The sequence below is a fragment of the Lutjanus erythropterus genome, chromosome 7, assembly GCF_056507025.1.
Source record: "Lutjanus erythropterus isolate fLutEry1 chromosome 7, fLutEry1.hap2, whole genome shotgun sequence".
NCBI classification, from domain to species: Eukaryota; Metazoa; Chordata; class Actinopteri; order Lutjaniformes; family Lutjanidae; genus Lutjanus; species Lutjanus erythropterus.
The window spans coordinates 42,885,145-42,899,974 of NC_139323.1; the positions used below are offsets into that span (position 1 = coordinate 42,885,145).

Genomic DNA, 14,830 nt, shown 5'->3' on the forward strand with positions numbered 1-14,830 from the left:
TGAAAACAGATGCAGCTACTTGTGATCAATCTGGCAGTAATTTTTCCACTAATCGATCAGTTGTTTGGTTCATAAAATGTCAGAAAATATTGATCAGAGTCCAAGATGACGTCCTCAAATGTCTCGTTTTGTCCACAAGTCAAAGATCATCAGTTTACTGTCAGAGAGGAAAGTAAACAGGAAATATTCACATTAAAGAAACTGAAATCAGAGAATTTAGACTTTTATTTTCATATTTATAAATGATCACTAGGTCTGATATCGCAGCAGATATTTTAAACTGCAGACACACCCTGAACCCAGTGAGCTGATCTGAGGTCTGTTTCAGAGCTCTCACACTAATGCATTTATTGATCCACACACACACACACACACACACACACACACACACACACACACACACACACACACACTTCCTGTGTAACTCGATCACCCTGCTGTGTCTCAGCAGTGACTGTAGTAATACTTGGTGTGATACTGAGTACTGAGTCCAACTGAGATGTCAGAATAAGAGCGTGTGGACATTAAAGTGAGATGTGGGTCGTTGTTTGTCACTGATGCTGTAAATCACACAGTTCAAATGCAACACTGCACTAACAAATAAAAAAAAATAAAGCAGTAAAAGTAAGTGAAGTGTTTTCACACTGTAAACAAAGTGAAAGTAAGTGAGGTAGTTGAAGTGTGTACACTGTAACCTGCTGTAGAGTCAGCTGGTGTACACTGGATACTTGAAGTGTACATGAGCCCAGCCTCCACATGAAGAAGCATGAACTTCTTCTGCATGTTTAACTTTGTTTCCCATGATGCTTCAGGAGAAGAGGAAGTGGCAGACTGAGATCGAGAACAAGAAGCGTCAGCTGGAGGACGACAGACGAGCACTGCAGCACCTGAAGGTGAGACAAACAGGTTGATGGTTCAAACCCTGCTGAGAAAACTCGACTGATCTCAGCACAGTGGAAACTGACTGTGTGACAAAAAGAATAAGAATAATCAGCCAGAGACCGGAGCCTCTGTCCATCTGGTGTCCAGACCTCCACTCAACCCGAACCAAATACATAGTGCTGCGCTAACAGCCAGGATCACAGACTGGTCCTTGGGACATGGGACATCACCTCACCGGTGGGGAAGGAACCAGGCCTGCAGGAGGTGGAGTGGAACCAACTAGCTGGGCTCAGGTCTAAGCACAGCACTGGCTCTGGAACCAACACCCTGGAATGGGTTGAACCAGATGGTCTTTACTAAGCCTGGTCCTAACTGGTAAGTTGGTCTTAGTGAGGACCAGTCTTTAGAATGGACTTCACTCCAGCTGCACCAACCAGACTTAAGCAAAGTCTAAACTGGGTACTTTTAGTAATCTACATTCATGTCAGTGCTGCATTGTTATCAATGTTTCGCCGTGTTGCTGATTGAGAACTGATTATTTCTAATTTGCAGCAACATTATGATCAAAGATAAGAAAAGTTCACTTTATCTGACATTTAGATAAGAAAGGTATTAGAAATGTAGAGCACAATGAAACGCTAATTACTGAGTCGTCCAACATGATAATAAGGTAGAAATGTTGTAAAAGGTATTTCATGTTTATGTCTCACTGAATAAGATTCATATCCCACCTAAACTGCTTTCATTTTCACACCGTTCTGTTGGAGAACTCGTCTCTTTGAGTGTTCAAAGTACAAAATGGAAAGTATCTCTGCAGGCTGTATATTTCTGTTTTAAACAGCCTACTTTTGATTTTACGTCTCCTCCTAACTAGGCATAAGATTTACACTGAGTCGTAGTAATAAGAACGCTGAAGCCTAGATGGTGCAACCAGCATAACTATTAGGTTGGACTTAGACCAGCTAAGCATAAGACCTGTTGGTGCATCTGGCCACTGAAGAGAAGCTGGACTTTCACCTTGTCCATGTCCCTGCAGAGGTCTCTGAGGTAAAGAAGCTCCTCAAAGCATCAGGTGTGAGATGAGATTCTCCCTGAAATGCTGAAGGTTCTGGATTTTGTTGGACTCTGTTGACTGATACGTTTCTTCAGTGTCACATGGAGGGTGGGGACAGGGCCTGTGGTTCCCCTTACACAAAAGGGTACTGGAGGATGTGCTCTGGTTGTCAGGGTATCACACAAAGTTTACTCCAGGGTCCTGGAAAGACGACTCCGACCAATGGGAGATGGCCAACGACGATGTCCTCAGGGGATCCTGTAGGAGGTACTGCATGAGTACGAGGTGTGAACCATCGGTTCCTTGTATAATCAAAGTGAGAGCTGTGTCCATGTCCTCGGCACAAAGTCAGACACCTTCTCAGTGGGCGTTGGACTCATCCAGGGCTGTACCTTGTCTCGGCTGGGGTGAGGACAGTGTCCGCATTGGGAACCTCAGAATTGAGTCTTTGCTTTTTGCAGATGATGTGGTTCTGTTGGCTTCATCAGACCGTGACCTTCTGCACGCTCTGAGGCAGTTTTAGAGTGTGAAGCAACCAGCATGAGAGTCTGAGGACGTGGCGCTCTGCAGGAAGACGGTGGATTTCTCACTCCAGGTGGGGACTGAGCTGCTGTCCCAAGCTGAGCCAGAAGTCAATCTGCGTTCTGTCCCTCACCTGTGGACATGAGCTTTGGGTCGTGACTGAAAGAATGAGATTGTGGATACCAGCGTCTGAAATGAGCTGAGGTGGTTCAACATCTGATCACGATCCAAAATGTACTGGGGTCAAGCCAGAAAGCCCTGGAGGGATTATAGATGTCATCTGGTCTGGGAACACCTCAGGATCCTCCAGGACGAGCTGGAAAACTTTGCTGGGAGACGAACGTGTGGAGTACCTTGAGGCCTCTGAGGGCCAGTTTTCCCTGTTGGTGCTGTAACCTGGTCTGCGTTGTTGAGAGTCGGAGACAGTGATTTATTTTTACAGTGTAGATCCAGAGGTGTGGAGACACCGAGCGCTGAGAGAACGTGAACAGCTGCAGAGTAAAAATATCTCAGATCAGACGGCTTGACTGCAGGAACCACAGAAACGCTGTGACTGTTTTCACTCTCAGACTCTCCGCCGCTGATTTAAAATAACTCACAGCTGTTCACGTCTGATCATGTGACACATTCACAAACAAGTGATGCTGCAGGGTCCAACAGGACCAGAAAGGTCAGAGACCACATTGTCCTAAATCAGACTGAAGATAAACCGTGTTTTAAAAGATGAGTGATGCTACAACATGTTTCATTTCTTTTTCTATTGTTTTTACATGAAAAAAATATATTTGAATGAACTCCAGGGCAGAACGCAGCCATAACAATCTGCCTCTATTTTATTTATATCATAAACGAGCATCAGTTTAGGTAACACATAGAAAAGAAAAAAGTTCATTTCTTATTATCTTTTATTGTCTGTATTGTCATTTAAGTTTTTATTCTGTCAGTAATTATCTTCTGTCATCCACGAAAATGAAACTCAGATTATAAATGTTTATGTTCTCACATCATGTGCACTCATGAAAAATTAGATTTCAATTTGATTTCAATCAGGAGAGACTAAAAGAAAATAGTTTATTAACACGAGCATGAGAAATGAAACATGACAGTGTTTGGCGGTTAGACGCCATCATGGTGAAAACAATAAGCACATATAAAACATGGTGGTGATGAAGAGAACCCCGAGGCTCCGGACTCCTGAAGTCTGGACCTGAAGTCTGGACCTGAAGTCTGGAGGAGAGAGAGGTGGACGCAGCAAAGACAGACACCATTTAAAGTTTGGCAGCAGCAATTTGACTGGCTACTGAGACCGTGGCAAAATCTGATTGGATAGTAAAGAGGAAGGTGACGCCCACAAACAGCTGATTAGAGGAAATAGGAGGAGAGAGACGGAAACGTTGAATGAAGCAGCGTAACAGAAAGTTTCCTGATTGAACTTCAGTAAATGATTTCATTTAAATGTTGGCAGCCCTCATAAATAAATATGACTGTGTGTGTGTGTGTGTGTGTGTGTGTGTGTGTGTGTGTGTGTGTGTGTGTGTGTGTGTGTGTGTGTGTCTGTGTGTGTGTGTGTGTGTGTGTGTGTGTGTGTGTGTGTGTGTGTCTGTCTCTGTGTGTGTGTCTGTGTGTGTGTGTGTGTGTGTGTCTCTGTGTGTGTGTGTGTGTGTGTGTCTGTGTGTCTGTGTGTGTGTGTGTGTGTGTGTGTGTGTCTGTGTGTGTGTGTGTGTGTGTGTGTGTGTGTGTTCAGTCAAAGGCTCTCAGAGAGCGCTGGCTGCTCGACGGAGCTCCGTCTGCTGGACCAGAACAGGATGAAGTGAAGACACAACTGGAGCAGGACGAGGCCAAGACCAGGAGCCTGGAAGACACCATCAACAGGTCTGATCCGGTCTAATCTGATCCGGTCTAATCTGATCCGGTCTAATCTGATCCGGTCTGATCTGATCCGGTCTAATCTGATCCGGTCTGATCTGATCCGGTCTGATCTGTCTGTCTGTCTGTGTGTCTCTGTCTGTCTGTCTGTCTGTGTGTCTGTCTGTCTGTGTCTCTGTCTGTCTCTGTCTGTCTCTGTCTCTGTCTGTCTGTCTGTGTGTCTGTCTGTCTGTGTGTCCTGCAGGTTGGAGCAGGAGCTGGTCAGTCTGGAGAGTGGAGGAGTGTGTCAGACCATAACACACACTACTGTGAGTACACACACACACACACACACACACACACACACACACACACTCCTGCTCGCTGCCATCTTTGTCTCTTTGTCACTTGACTCTACTGTGTTCTGTAACTGTAATCAGATTACACTCGTCACTTTACACTAGCCATATTACATTTGTTCAGTTACACTATTCAGATTACATTTGCTAGATTAAACTAATCAGATTAAAACAGGCAGATTACATCAAACAGATTACATTAGACAGATTATATCAGTCAGATTACAGTAATCAGATTACTGTTATTGCTGAACTCTGTTGTCAGTCTCTGCAGCCTGTAGGTGATGCTAACAGATGTTTAAACTGGAAAGTTGTCCTTTATTTTGGGATTTTTTTGTTTCCTGTTGGACTGCAGTGACTTTTATTGTGAAGACGAACTTCCTGTCTCTGTCTTTGTGTGTTTTCAGGTGTCATCATCAGGATCAGTTAAAGGTAAATTTCTTCTTCTTCTGTTTGATTGTGTGTCGTTGTTTCCTCTTCGTCTCACTGTGTCTCTGTGATCAGATGTGGAGGTCAAAGGTCACAGCAGCCGTCAGCAGGACAGAGCTGCAGCTCCTCCTCATGTAGTTCAAGGTGAGACTGCTGGGTTCTCTACCTGTAATCAGATTACAGTCATCAGATTACAGTAGTCACGTTATATTAGAGATGCTATTGTATTGAAATCGGATTGCTTTGATCAGATTACAGGTCATATTGTGGTAATCTGATTACAGTAAAGAGAATAAAGTAAGGTATTTGCTATATTAGTCATTACACTACAGAAATTAAAGTAATCAGATTTTGATAAAATAACAGATTAAACTACTCAGATAAAGATTACAGTAGTGATGTCACAGTAATGAGATTACAGCAATAAAAACTCAGTAGTTAAATTACATAAATCATATTACAGTAATCAGTAATCAGTAATTTAGACAGATTACAGCAGAACTGTCAAATTGTATAAAATAAAACAGTATCCTATAAAATCACTATTCAGATCATTGTGTTTAGACTGTGATGGTAAGATTACTGTAACCGGATTATAATTACCATGTATTGTTATCAGATTACAATATAATTAGACTACTGTAAACAGAATAGGGTAATCAGATTATTGTAACACGATTTTAGTAATCAGGTCATTTTAACCAGATTATGAAAATCAGATTATAATAGTCAAGAGATTTTATAATACTGAGGTTACTGTAATCAGATTGTAGTGAGTTTGAATCAGAGACGAGTCAGTAAAATGTTCTGATGATGTCAGAGCTTCAGTCTTCACTCTGGTCTGTCTCTGTGCCCGCCTCCTTTTCTTTCCCATGAACCTTTGCAGAGGTCAAAGTTCACAAAAGTGCTCGAGTGAACAAAGCGAGAGAGGCGTCGGAGGAGTTGAAGAGAGGTGAGTCAGAGAGGAACAGAACGACCATGACAGTTAGACCTTTAACACTCCAGAGAATGAATGATCAGTGCAGAGCTCTGATTGGCTGGTTCAGTTCATCATCACAGAGAAACTGCTGATCCATCATGGCTGCCGCTGGACTAAACACACTCAGACAGGCTGTAAGACTGTCTTTACTGTCCTCCATCAGATTATTAGAGTGTCTGGATATTTATGGAGGACGACGTGTCCATGACTTCCTGTTAATAATCTACAGTTCCTGATGAAAAGAGTCTGAAATCTCAGTTCAGCCACTGACTGTCTGTTACAGACGGAGCAGAGGACAGTCAGGATGACGACACATTCAGATCATGTAGCAGTTAAAGGTCCAGTCTGTAAGATTTACTGACATCTAGTGGTGAGCTTGCAGATTGCAGACACCTCATGTCACTCTCCCCTTGCAGCTGCGTACATGATATAACATTAATGCTAACAGACTGAGGCTAAAGCTAGCTTACATGTCAGCTAACACTGGTCAGATGGTGAAATACAGCAGGTATATCTACATGATAGATGACAGAAATACACTCATTAACCTTGAGACGGGTCACCGAGCCGGACCAGCTGGACCACGATCACCACAGGAAGAGAGCCGGGATAAGAGCTAAGCTAACCCGGGTTAGACCTGAGACAGCGAGCCAGAGAGAGACACATCTGATTCTTCATCATCCTCCTCCTCAAACCTCCACAGAACAAATGATGCAGTGGATCTAACAAGTTTGTCTGGAGGCAAAGTTAGTGCAGCTAGTAAGTTAGCATTAGTTAGCCAGACATGCTAATGTTTGCAGGTCGTGTTAGAGCAGGTGAAGACAGAGTTTAATCCATTCATGCTCTTGTGTTTCATGACAAAAAAGACGCCACCATCCAGACTCATGAAACAGAGTATCACTCGTCTCAGAGCGTCCTGCACACCGTCAACATGGACAGAAAAGGAAAGACTGACAGACTTAGTTAGCAGGACTTAGTGAAGGGTCAACTGGCTCAAGCGTTTAGTGTTATCATCATTGTTCATCATCGGTACTAGAAACCATAAATCACAATCTCCTGATTGCATCATCATACTGAGTATCATCTGATAATCGATCTGGATTTCATATTCTGCCGATTGTTCCCCGTAAATCTGACACGCTGGACCTCGAGAGTAATGTTAATAACTGACAGCTCTGATGTACCTAATGTGGAGCTAAATAATACAGAAAACAGACTTGGATGCTTCACATCAGCCAACGTCCAGCGTTCAGGGTGATTAAAGTTACTTTTAAAGCATATGATGTCAGTTTGTTGTCAGTGTTGGAGCGTCCCTCAGTCAGAAGACAATGTCACCAGTTTATTATTGTTGTTAACTCTGTGAAGCTTACAGACAAACTGTCACTCACCCGACAACTAAGGTCCTCCCACCTGTCAGCCAATCACAGGTACAGCAGGTCAGAGGTCACAGCATGAAGAATTCAGGTTACTGTGTAACATTTAACCTGTTGTCTGTCTCTAACAACTGTCTGTCTGTCTGTTTCTCTGTCTGTCTGTTTCTCTGTCTGTCTGTCTCTGTCTGTCTGTTTCTCTGTCTGTCTGTTTCTCTGTCTGTCTGTCTCTGTCTGTCTGTTTCTCTGTCTGTCTGTCTCTGTCTGTCTGTTTCTCTGTCTGTCTGTTTCTCTGTCTGTCTGTCTGTCCATCCGTCTGTCTCTGTCTGTCTGTTTCTCTGTCTGTCTGTCTGTCTCTGTCTGTCTGTCTCTGTCTGTCTGTCTCTGTCTGTCTGTCTGTTTCTCTGTCTGTCTGTCTGTCTCTGTCTGTCTGTCTCTGTCTGTCTGTCTGTCTCTGTCTGTCTGTTTCTCTGTCTGTCTGTCTGTCTCTGTCTCTCTGTCTGTCTGTTTCTCTGTCTGTCTGTCCATCCATCCGTCTGTCTCTGTCTGTCTGTCTCTGTCTGTCTGTTTCTCTGTCTGTCTGTCTGTCCATCCGTCTGTCTCTGTCTGTCTGTCTCTGTCTGTCTGTCTCTGTCTGTCTGTCTGTCTCTGTCTGTCTGTTTCTCTGTCTGTCTGTCGGTGTGAGTCTGCCAGCTTCAGTCTTTCTGTTTAACTCCTCGTATTTAACATTGTTTGTTTGTTTTGTTGACCCTGTGTAACCTCCTGTATGCCCCGCCCCTCCTCCAGCGATGTACTCGGTGGAGATTACAGTAGAGCGGGACAGACTGACGGGGGAGACCAGGGTTCTGTCCACTAACACCACTCTGCCTATCGACCTCTCACACCAGGGGGTCAAAGTATACGAGGACGAGCAGAAAGGTGATGTCAGCTAACTGAAAAGACAACAGCTGGTTTTATGAGAGGTTACCTGCTGGATCAATACAGGTGCTAAAGAGGACAACAGATGGTTTCTGTTGAATGTCGGGTCGGGTCAAATAGTTTCTTCCTCAGGATGTTTCCGATGAAAAAACTCCTAAAATTCAACAAACAACCCACAAGTCAAATTATAATTGAAATAAAAAAAATAGTCCCTAAGTCCCGCCCCTTTTTGCTCTGAGCTCCAGCAACAGTTGAACAAGTTTGGTACTTCAGTCAACTTTATCACTTCCTGTTTTCTGTACTCAGATCTGCTCTGTGCTTGACTCGTCTGTGTTGAAAAGAAAATGGTTTAAAGATGTATAGTATATAACAAGTTAGCTGATATCAGAGATCATTTTCAAATCCTTAAATAAAGGACATCAAGATTCAGGGCCGTTCCACCATGTGTGCACACCAGGTCAGGGATCGTGAGCTCCCCCATAGGTGTCTCCACTCGAAACTTCATGGCTGCCTTCCAGCCTGCATGGTCTACCTTGATGACCAAGAGGTCTTCACATCACAGATCTTGTGGTGCTGGCATACCTAGCTTCCCTTCACATAAGGGCCCTGCTCCAAGATTTATGAGCAAGATTCTTTCTGGGCCCGACAACCAGGAGTCCCCTGATGTGGTATGTTCCCCCCTTTAGACTGCAGTATAGTGCCTCTGCCTGAAGTCCACCTCAGTGGGATCAGACAGCCACAAATTACTGATCTTATTGCCTCAAAAAACTGGCACATGCCCACACCCTGGGCCTGCAGAGCCACCCATGCCCCGTTTTCCTCCTGTCTGCAGTCTTTCAGAAGTAAAGAGCTCTCGAAGACATTGAGACCATCCTAGGTCTCCAGTTGTTGTATGCTACTGTTCTGACTGTGATAAGTCTTGTCCAGAGGTCCTGGAACCTGGACAGCCGGTAGATGTGTCTCACTTGTATAGATGAGATGAGTCTTTCAAGCTGCCCAACCCGCCCTCTTTGTTTTGTGAGTAGAGTAGAGTAGATGGTTCAAGATGTCCCTGGTGTAAACCTCTGGTGGACCTAGAATTCCTTGGCGAGCCAATGGCATGCTAGTCCTGAACCGAGCTTTGCATCACTTGCATGCAAATTCCCGATCACTCCCAGGTGGTTTCACCATCTCTCTACATTTATGGACATGGCAGGAAATGAAGTGACTGTTAGCAATGGTTCGACCACATCAGCAATACTGGTACAGGAGAGCTACACCATGTCAGATCATAAAGTGCTTACAGAGAAAACCAGTTTTGCTCATCTGCACCGCACACAGTGGGTGGTCCAGGTTCGTACTTTGATCTCATCTCCAGAAACATCTTTAAACTATTAAAATATTTAATCGCATGACTGTCTGTAGCTAATTGCGACTAATAGCAAATTCATTCATTCATTTTCTGTAACCGCTTATTCCATAAGGGTCGTGGGCTGCTGGAGTCTTTCCCAGCTGACGTTGGGCGAGAGGCAGGGTTCACAAGTTGGCAGTTCATCGCAGGGCTGACACACAGACAGACAACCACGCACACCTACGGACAATTTAGAGTCACCAATTAACCTGCATACATGTCTTTGGACTGTGGGAGGAACCCGGAGAACCCGGAGAGAACCCACGCAGACACGGGGAGAACATGCTCCACACAGAAAGGCCCTGATCCAGCTGGGGGATCGAACTCAGGACCTTCTTGCTGTGAGGCGGCGGTGCTGACCACTGCGCCACCGTGCCGCTCTAACTGAAAATTAATCGCACATTTTTTTATTTGTTCAAAATGTTAAAATGTAATTCAAATGTAACTTTATTAAATAACAACAACAAATATTGTCCAGAAACCCTCAAAGACACTGCATTTAGCATAAAGAAAGCTCAAATAATAACATGACAAACCCATCAGTTCATCAGTCACAGATGAACATATTGATCTGTTCAATTTAACTTTAAGACCAAAACACACTAAAAACATCAATAGAAAAGTCAATAGAAGTTTCTATGGTTCACTGCAGGCTTCAGATTTAAAATTCAAACACCACAGAAGAAGCTGTAGTTTAGGAAAAGGTCACTATTTATATGCATTTATTTATTCCTCTAGTATAATTGTTGTTAATGATAGTTAATTTCTTGTCCTCTCCTTTATTCAGCTCAGTGTTTAATGATGAAACAGTGTTTTTGTATTAAAGCAGCAGGATCATTTCCATCAGTGAGGATGTTTTAGATCACAGCAGACAGTAAACTGCACACAGACACACTGAGGACATGAAGAGGACAGACAGTCTGGACTCTTCATCATGACAGAGACAAACGTTTCATGGAGACGAGCGTCTGTCAGTTTGGTCTTTACAGAGACAGATATTTTAATCTGTAGTGTTTAAACCACAGAACTGTACAGTAACATCAGGATTCATCATCAATAAAGTTTTTATATCAGTCAGTACTTCACTCGCTCGCTCCTCCTCCTCCTCCTCCTCCCTCCCTCCTCTCTGCAGCTCCTCCTCCTCCTCCTCCCTCCTCTCTGCAGCTCCTCCTCCTCCTCCTCCTCCTCCCTCCTCTCTGCAGCTCCTCCTCCTCCTCCTCCTCCTCCTCCTCCTCCTCCTCCCTCCTCTCTGCAGCTCCTCCTCCTCCTCCTCCTCCCTCCCTCCTCTCTGCAGCTCCTCCTCCTCCTCCTCCCTCCCTCCTCTCTGCAGCTCCTCCTCCTCCTCCTCCCTCCCTCCTCTCTGCAGCTCCTCCTCCCTCCCTCCCTCCCTCCTCTCTGCAGCTCCTCTCTCCTCCCTCACTGTCTCTCTCTCTCTCTCTCTCTGTCTCTCTCTCTCTCTCTCTCTCTCTCTCTCTCTCTCTCTCTCGCTTCTGATTCAAACTGTTGGTCAGATCATTATAACAGAACGTGTGTTAATCATGCGTAAAAAAATAATAGTATCTGTTAACTTTGACAGCTCTACTTTAAACCATCTTCAAAATGTAGTTTTATTTTTAGCACAGAACGGATCCAAGTACAGGAAAAAGGAAAGGTCAAAGATGACTGAGGTATGAAAAGGGGTGGGGCTTAGGAAGAATGAATTCTGATTTCCCAAACAATACGCAGTGACGTCTCTTAAAGTCAAAGCTGACTCAGCCCAGCATGATGATGCGTGCACACAGAACACCCTCCTCCTCCTCCTCTCCTTCACATCAAACAATAAAAAAACAGACAAACTCACCTGATCAGGTGACAAACAGACCTCATCAGGTTCAGTTCAGAACTGAAGGAGGATGAGGACACACATCTGCAGTGATGTACAGGTGTGCTCAGGTACAATGGAACATCACACAGTATAAGAGAGGAATAATGTGTTCCTGTTGGTCGTTGGACTGAAGGTCAGGTGTGTACCTGATGTTCTGGTCTTGTCTCTGTCTCTGTCTCTCAGTGGTCCATGAGATGAATGGTGAAGATGGCATCCTGCTCAGCTGCTCTGAGGTTGAAGAGCTCATCCACAAAGCTGACGAGGCCTCGATGATGTCACAGACTGTCGCCACGGTGACCTCTCTTCCCACAGCAGAGGTCCAGGAGGAGGTAGGTCCCGCACAGCCGCTGGCGGAGCCGCTCCCAGCAGAGATCACTGGGCTGGAGGCCAAACCAGAAGGAGTGCCAAGCATAGTGGAGGCCAGCGCCGAGAACCCCGTCACCATGGTGTTCATGGGATACCAGAGCGTGGAGGATGAGGACGAGACCAAGAGAGTTCTGGGTTTGCAGGGGACGGTGAAAGCGGAGCTGGTGGTCATCGACGACGCCAATGGGAAAACACCAAGCGAAGGGAAGGAGGAGAGCAACGGCGCTCAGACGGCTCCGTCTCTGCCCGTCTCCACTGCCCCAGCAGCTGCCGCCAAACCTCCGCAGGCGGCGGCGAGTAACGGGGAAACAGCAGGGGAGGCGGAGGAGGTGAAGGGAGGAGCGGTGCAAATAAAGAAAGAGAAGCAGCCGTGTAAGTGCTGCACCATCATGTGATCCTGCCTGCAGGTCGTGCTGCTCTCACATCTAATCTACTAACATGAAAATATAATGGACGAGATGCTCCAGGACAAAAACTAAACTCCACCCACTGCCCTCAGGCCTGCCTCTAATAAACTCCACCCATTGCCCTTAGTCCCGCCTCTAATAACTCCACCCACTGTCCTCAGCCCCCTCTAATAAACCCCACCCACTGTCCTCAGCCCCGCCTCTAACTACATGACATTTTCTCCTGTGTTTTATAAATCCTTCTTTACTTTTTCTATTTTCTTGAAGCCTTTTTACTTTTGTACTCCTCATGTGTCCACTGCATCTGATTAGCATTAGCTTTAGCATTAGCCTTGGCGTCCTGACATGTGTAACATTAACCTCCTCTCTCTTCATAAGCCCTGTGATATAAACAGTGGATTAATGTTCAAGGTTTTATTTATTTGATTTCGTAAGTTTCCCTCCAGGATTCCGTCTGTCGGAGTCTTTACAGATTTTTTTTTTTGGTTTTATAAACAAGAAAATAAAAGTGACCTGATGGGTCGATTCAGTGCTGAACAGAAGAAAGTGATTCTGTTTTTCTGTGACATACGACTCCATCACATCACATGATGACATCACATGATCACATCATGTGATGTCATCACATGATCACATCACATGATGACATCACATGATCACATCACATGATGACATCACATGATGACATCACATGATCACATCACATGATGACATCACATGATCACATCACATGATCACTTGAGACACATCCAGTTGACAGAGTGACACTTTTCCTTCATCGCTGACAGCTGACTGATGATCAAGCCCTGCCCCTTTAGTTCCCGTTCCTCAGGAGGAACTGAAGGCCCTCTGCTGTCTAGTGAACTGGCCCATGTTTCCAGCAGCTTTGAGCAAAACCTTTTTACTTGCAGATGTCATCAAAAGAGGGCGCTGCACCACACAGTCTGTAGAAAGTGACACACTCACTTTGATTCCCAAGAAAAGCCTGCTGTTTTGTTTGGTTCTAGCTGGGAACCAAGCTTTTTGGGTTCTGGAGCAATTTATTTTTGGTGAAAATGCTCTGAATGGCTCAAAATGAAGTGCCTGAAGCAGAACAGTTCTGGTTCCATGTTGGGGGAAAAGGTCTATCAGTGTGTTTCCACCACAGGGACCAGGATCTAAATGAAGTTCTAGGAACATTCCCTTCCTATAAGTTCCTTCTCAGGGGTTAGTACTTTCTTGAAGTACAGGAACTTTGGGGGTGGGCTGATTGATTGAGGACTCGCAGCATTTTATGTCAGCGGCAAACCAGTTTGTATTTTGTTCATTTTGCTTTGATGCATCATGAAGGTTACAGAAGAAACCTGCTGATAGAAAAGTCAAACAAACTGACCAATCAGCTTTAGTTCTGCATTACTGACATATTCTCATTGTAACTAGACAGACCAACCAATCAGAAGAAAGAAACGTGACATATCGCTGAGCGACACTTTGGTCTGTTTCACGCAGGAAAATTAAGTTTCCATATTTCATCTGAACAGCAACTAAAACATATGAGGGAGAAATAATCAGTGTTGGAACAGAATATTGATCCATATTTGATCAGCACTGTACAGTTTTGTGGAGGCTGGCTGGACCGGTGATGTTTCTCTGCTGGTCTTTGTATCAGTGATGAGGGAAGGTGTCCATGCTTGAAGGGGGGACGTCCTTTACAGTGTCCTCAGTCTGATCCCAACCTGCACCCCTCTGTTACACGTCAGCTCGTCTCTGACTCCTGTCTAACTTCAGCTGTTCTGTCAAACAAAGGCAGAACATTTGGGGATTTTCTGCCTTTGTTTGACAGGATGTATGAGTATTGAAGAAAGACCAATCCAGTCAGGTCAGTGAACACATCATTCCTGGTGATTTTTAATTTACTCTTCATCATGACTTACAATAATGCAGCGCAGAGACAAACCGGTCACATGTTAAATAAACGGCTGTGATTGGCCTGAACAGATCCAGGAGACAATAAAATCATGAGTTTACAGATGTATCTGGGTCCCGGGTTAGTCTACATGCTGATAATGTTCCGCTTATATCAAACATCAATGAAGTTCTGTGAATCCTTCACATTAGACCAGAAACATTCAGGGAAAAATCCACACAACTAATCAAATTATCTGAGTGTAATGACATAATACAGCAGCCGTCTGCAGAATTATGAAAAACTAAAAGATAAATAAGTGTGAAGACAAGTTGGCCTGGACTTTTATTTACATTCAGAGGATGTCTGCTGAAGACAAAATTAAATAAAACTTGCATCACTGTATTTCACTGAGAAGGAGCTGAAAGATTTTGAAAAGATATGTAATTGCAATTGTTTGTACTGATATTACATTTACGATATTAGAGGGAATGAAAATTGTTACATCATTATTGTCATTTTCATTGAAAAACATATCGAAGGCCTGATTTCTACCAAAT

At 44.4% G+C, this 14,830-nt stretch overlaps 1 protein-coding gene across 6 annotated transcripts in view; it reads left to right on the forward strand.

The window, feature by feature from the left end:
- palm1a (paralemmin 1a) overlaps positions 1–12,931 on the forward strand; it is an 18,694-nt gene extending 5,763 nt beyond the window's left edge. Inside the window, exons 3-10 of one of the 6 annotated variants that reach the window (XM_084723879.1) lie at positions 813–893; positions 4,203–4,330; positions 4,569–4,632; positions 5,070–5,094; positions 5,167–5,235; positions 5,978–6,043; positions 8,227–8,358; positions 11,796–12,931. In XM_084723879.1, coding sequence (XP_084580005.1) covers positions 813–893; positions 4,203–4,330; positions 4,569–4,632; positions 5,070–5,094; positions 5,167–5,235; positions 5,978–6,043; positions 8,227–8,358; positions 11,796–12,373 — 1,143 coding nt within the window. In that variant the 3' untranslated portion in view covers positions 12,374–12,931. The remainder of the gene's footprint in view (positions 1–812; positions 894–4,202; positions 4,331–4,568; positions 4,633–5,069; positions 5,095–5,166; positions 5,236–5,977; positions 6,044–8,226; positions 8,359–11,795) is intronic. The other 5 variants (XM_084723882.1, XM_084723880.1, XM_084723881.1 and 2 more) reach the window with 5 other exon arrangements.
- Positions 12,932–14,830: the final 1,899 nt, after the last annotated feature.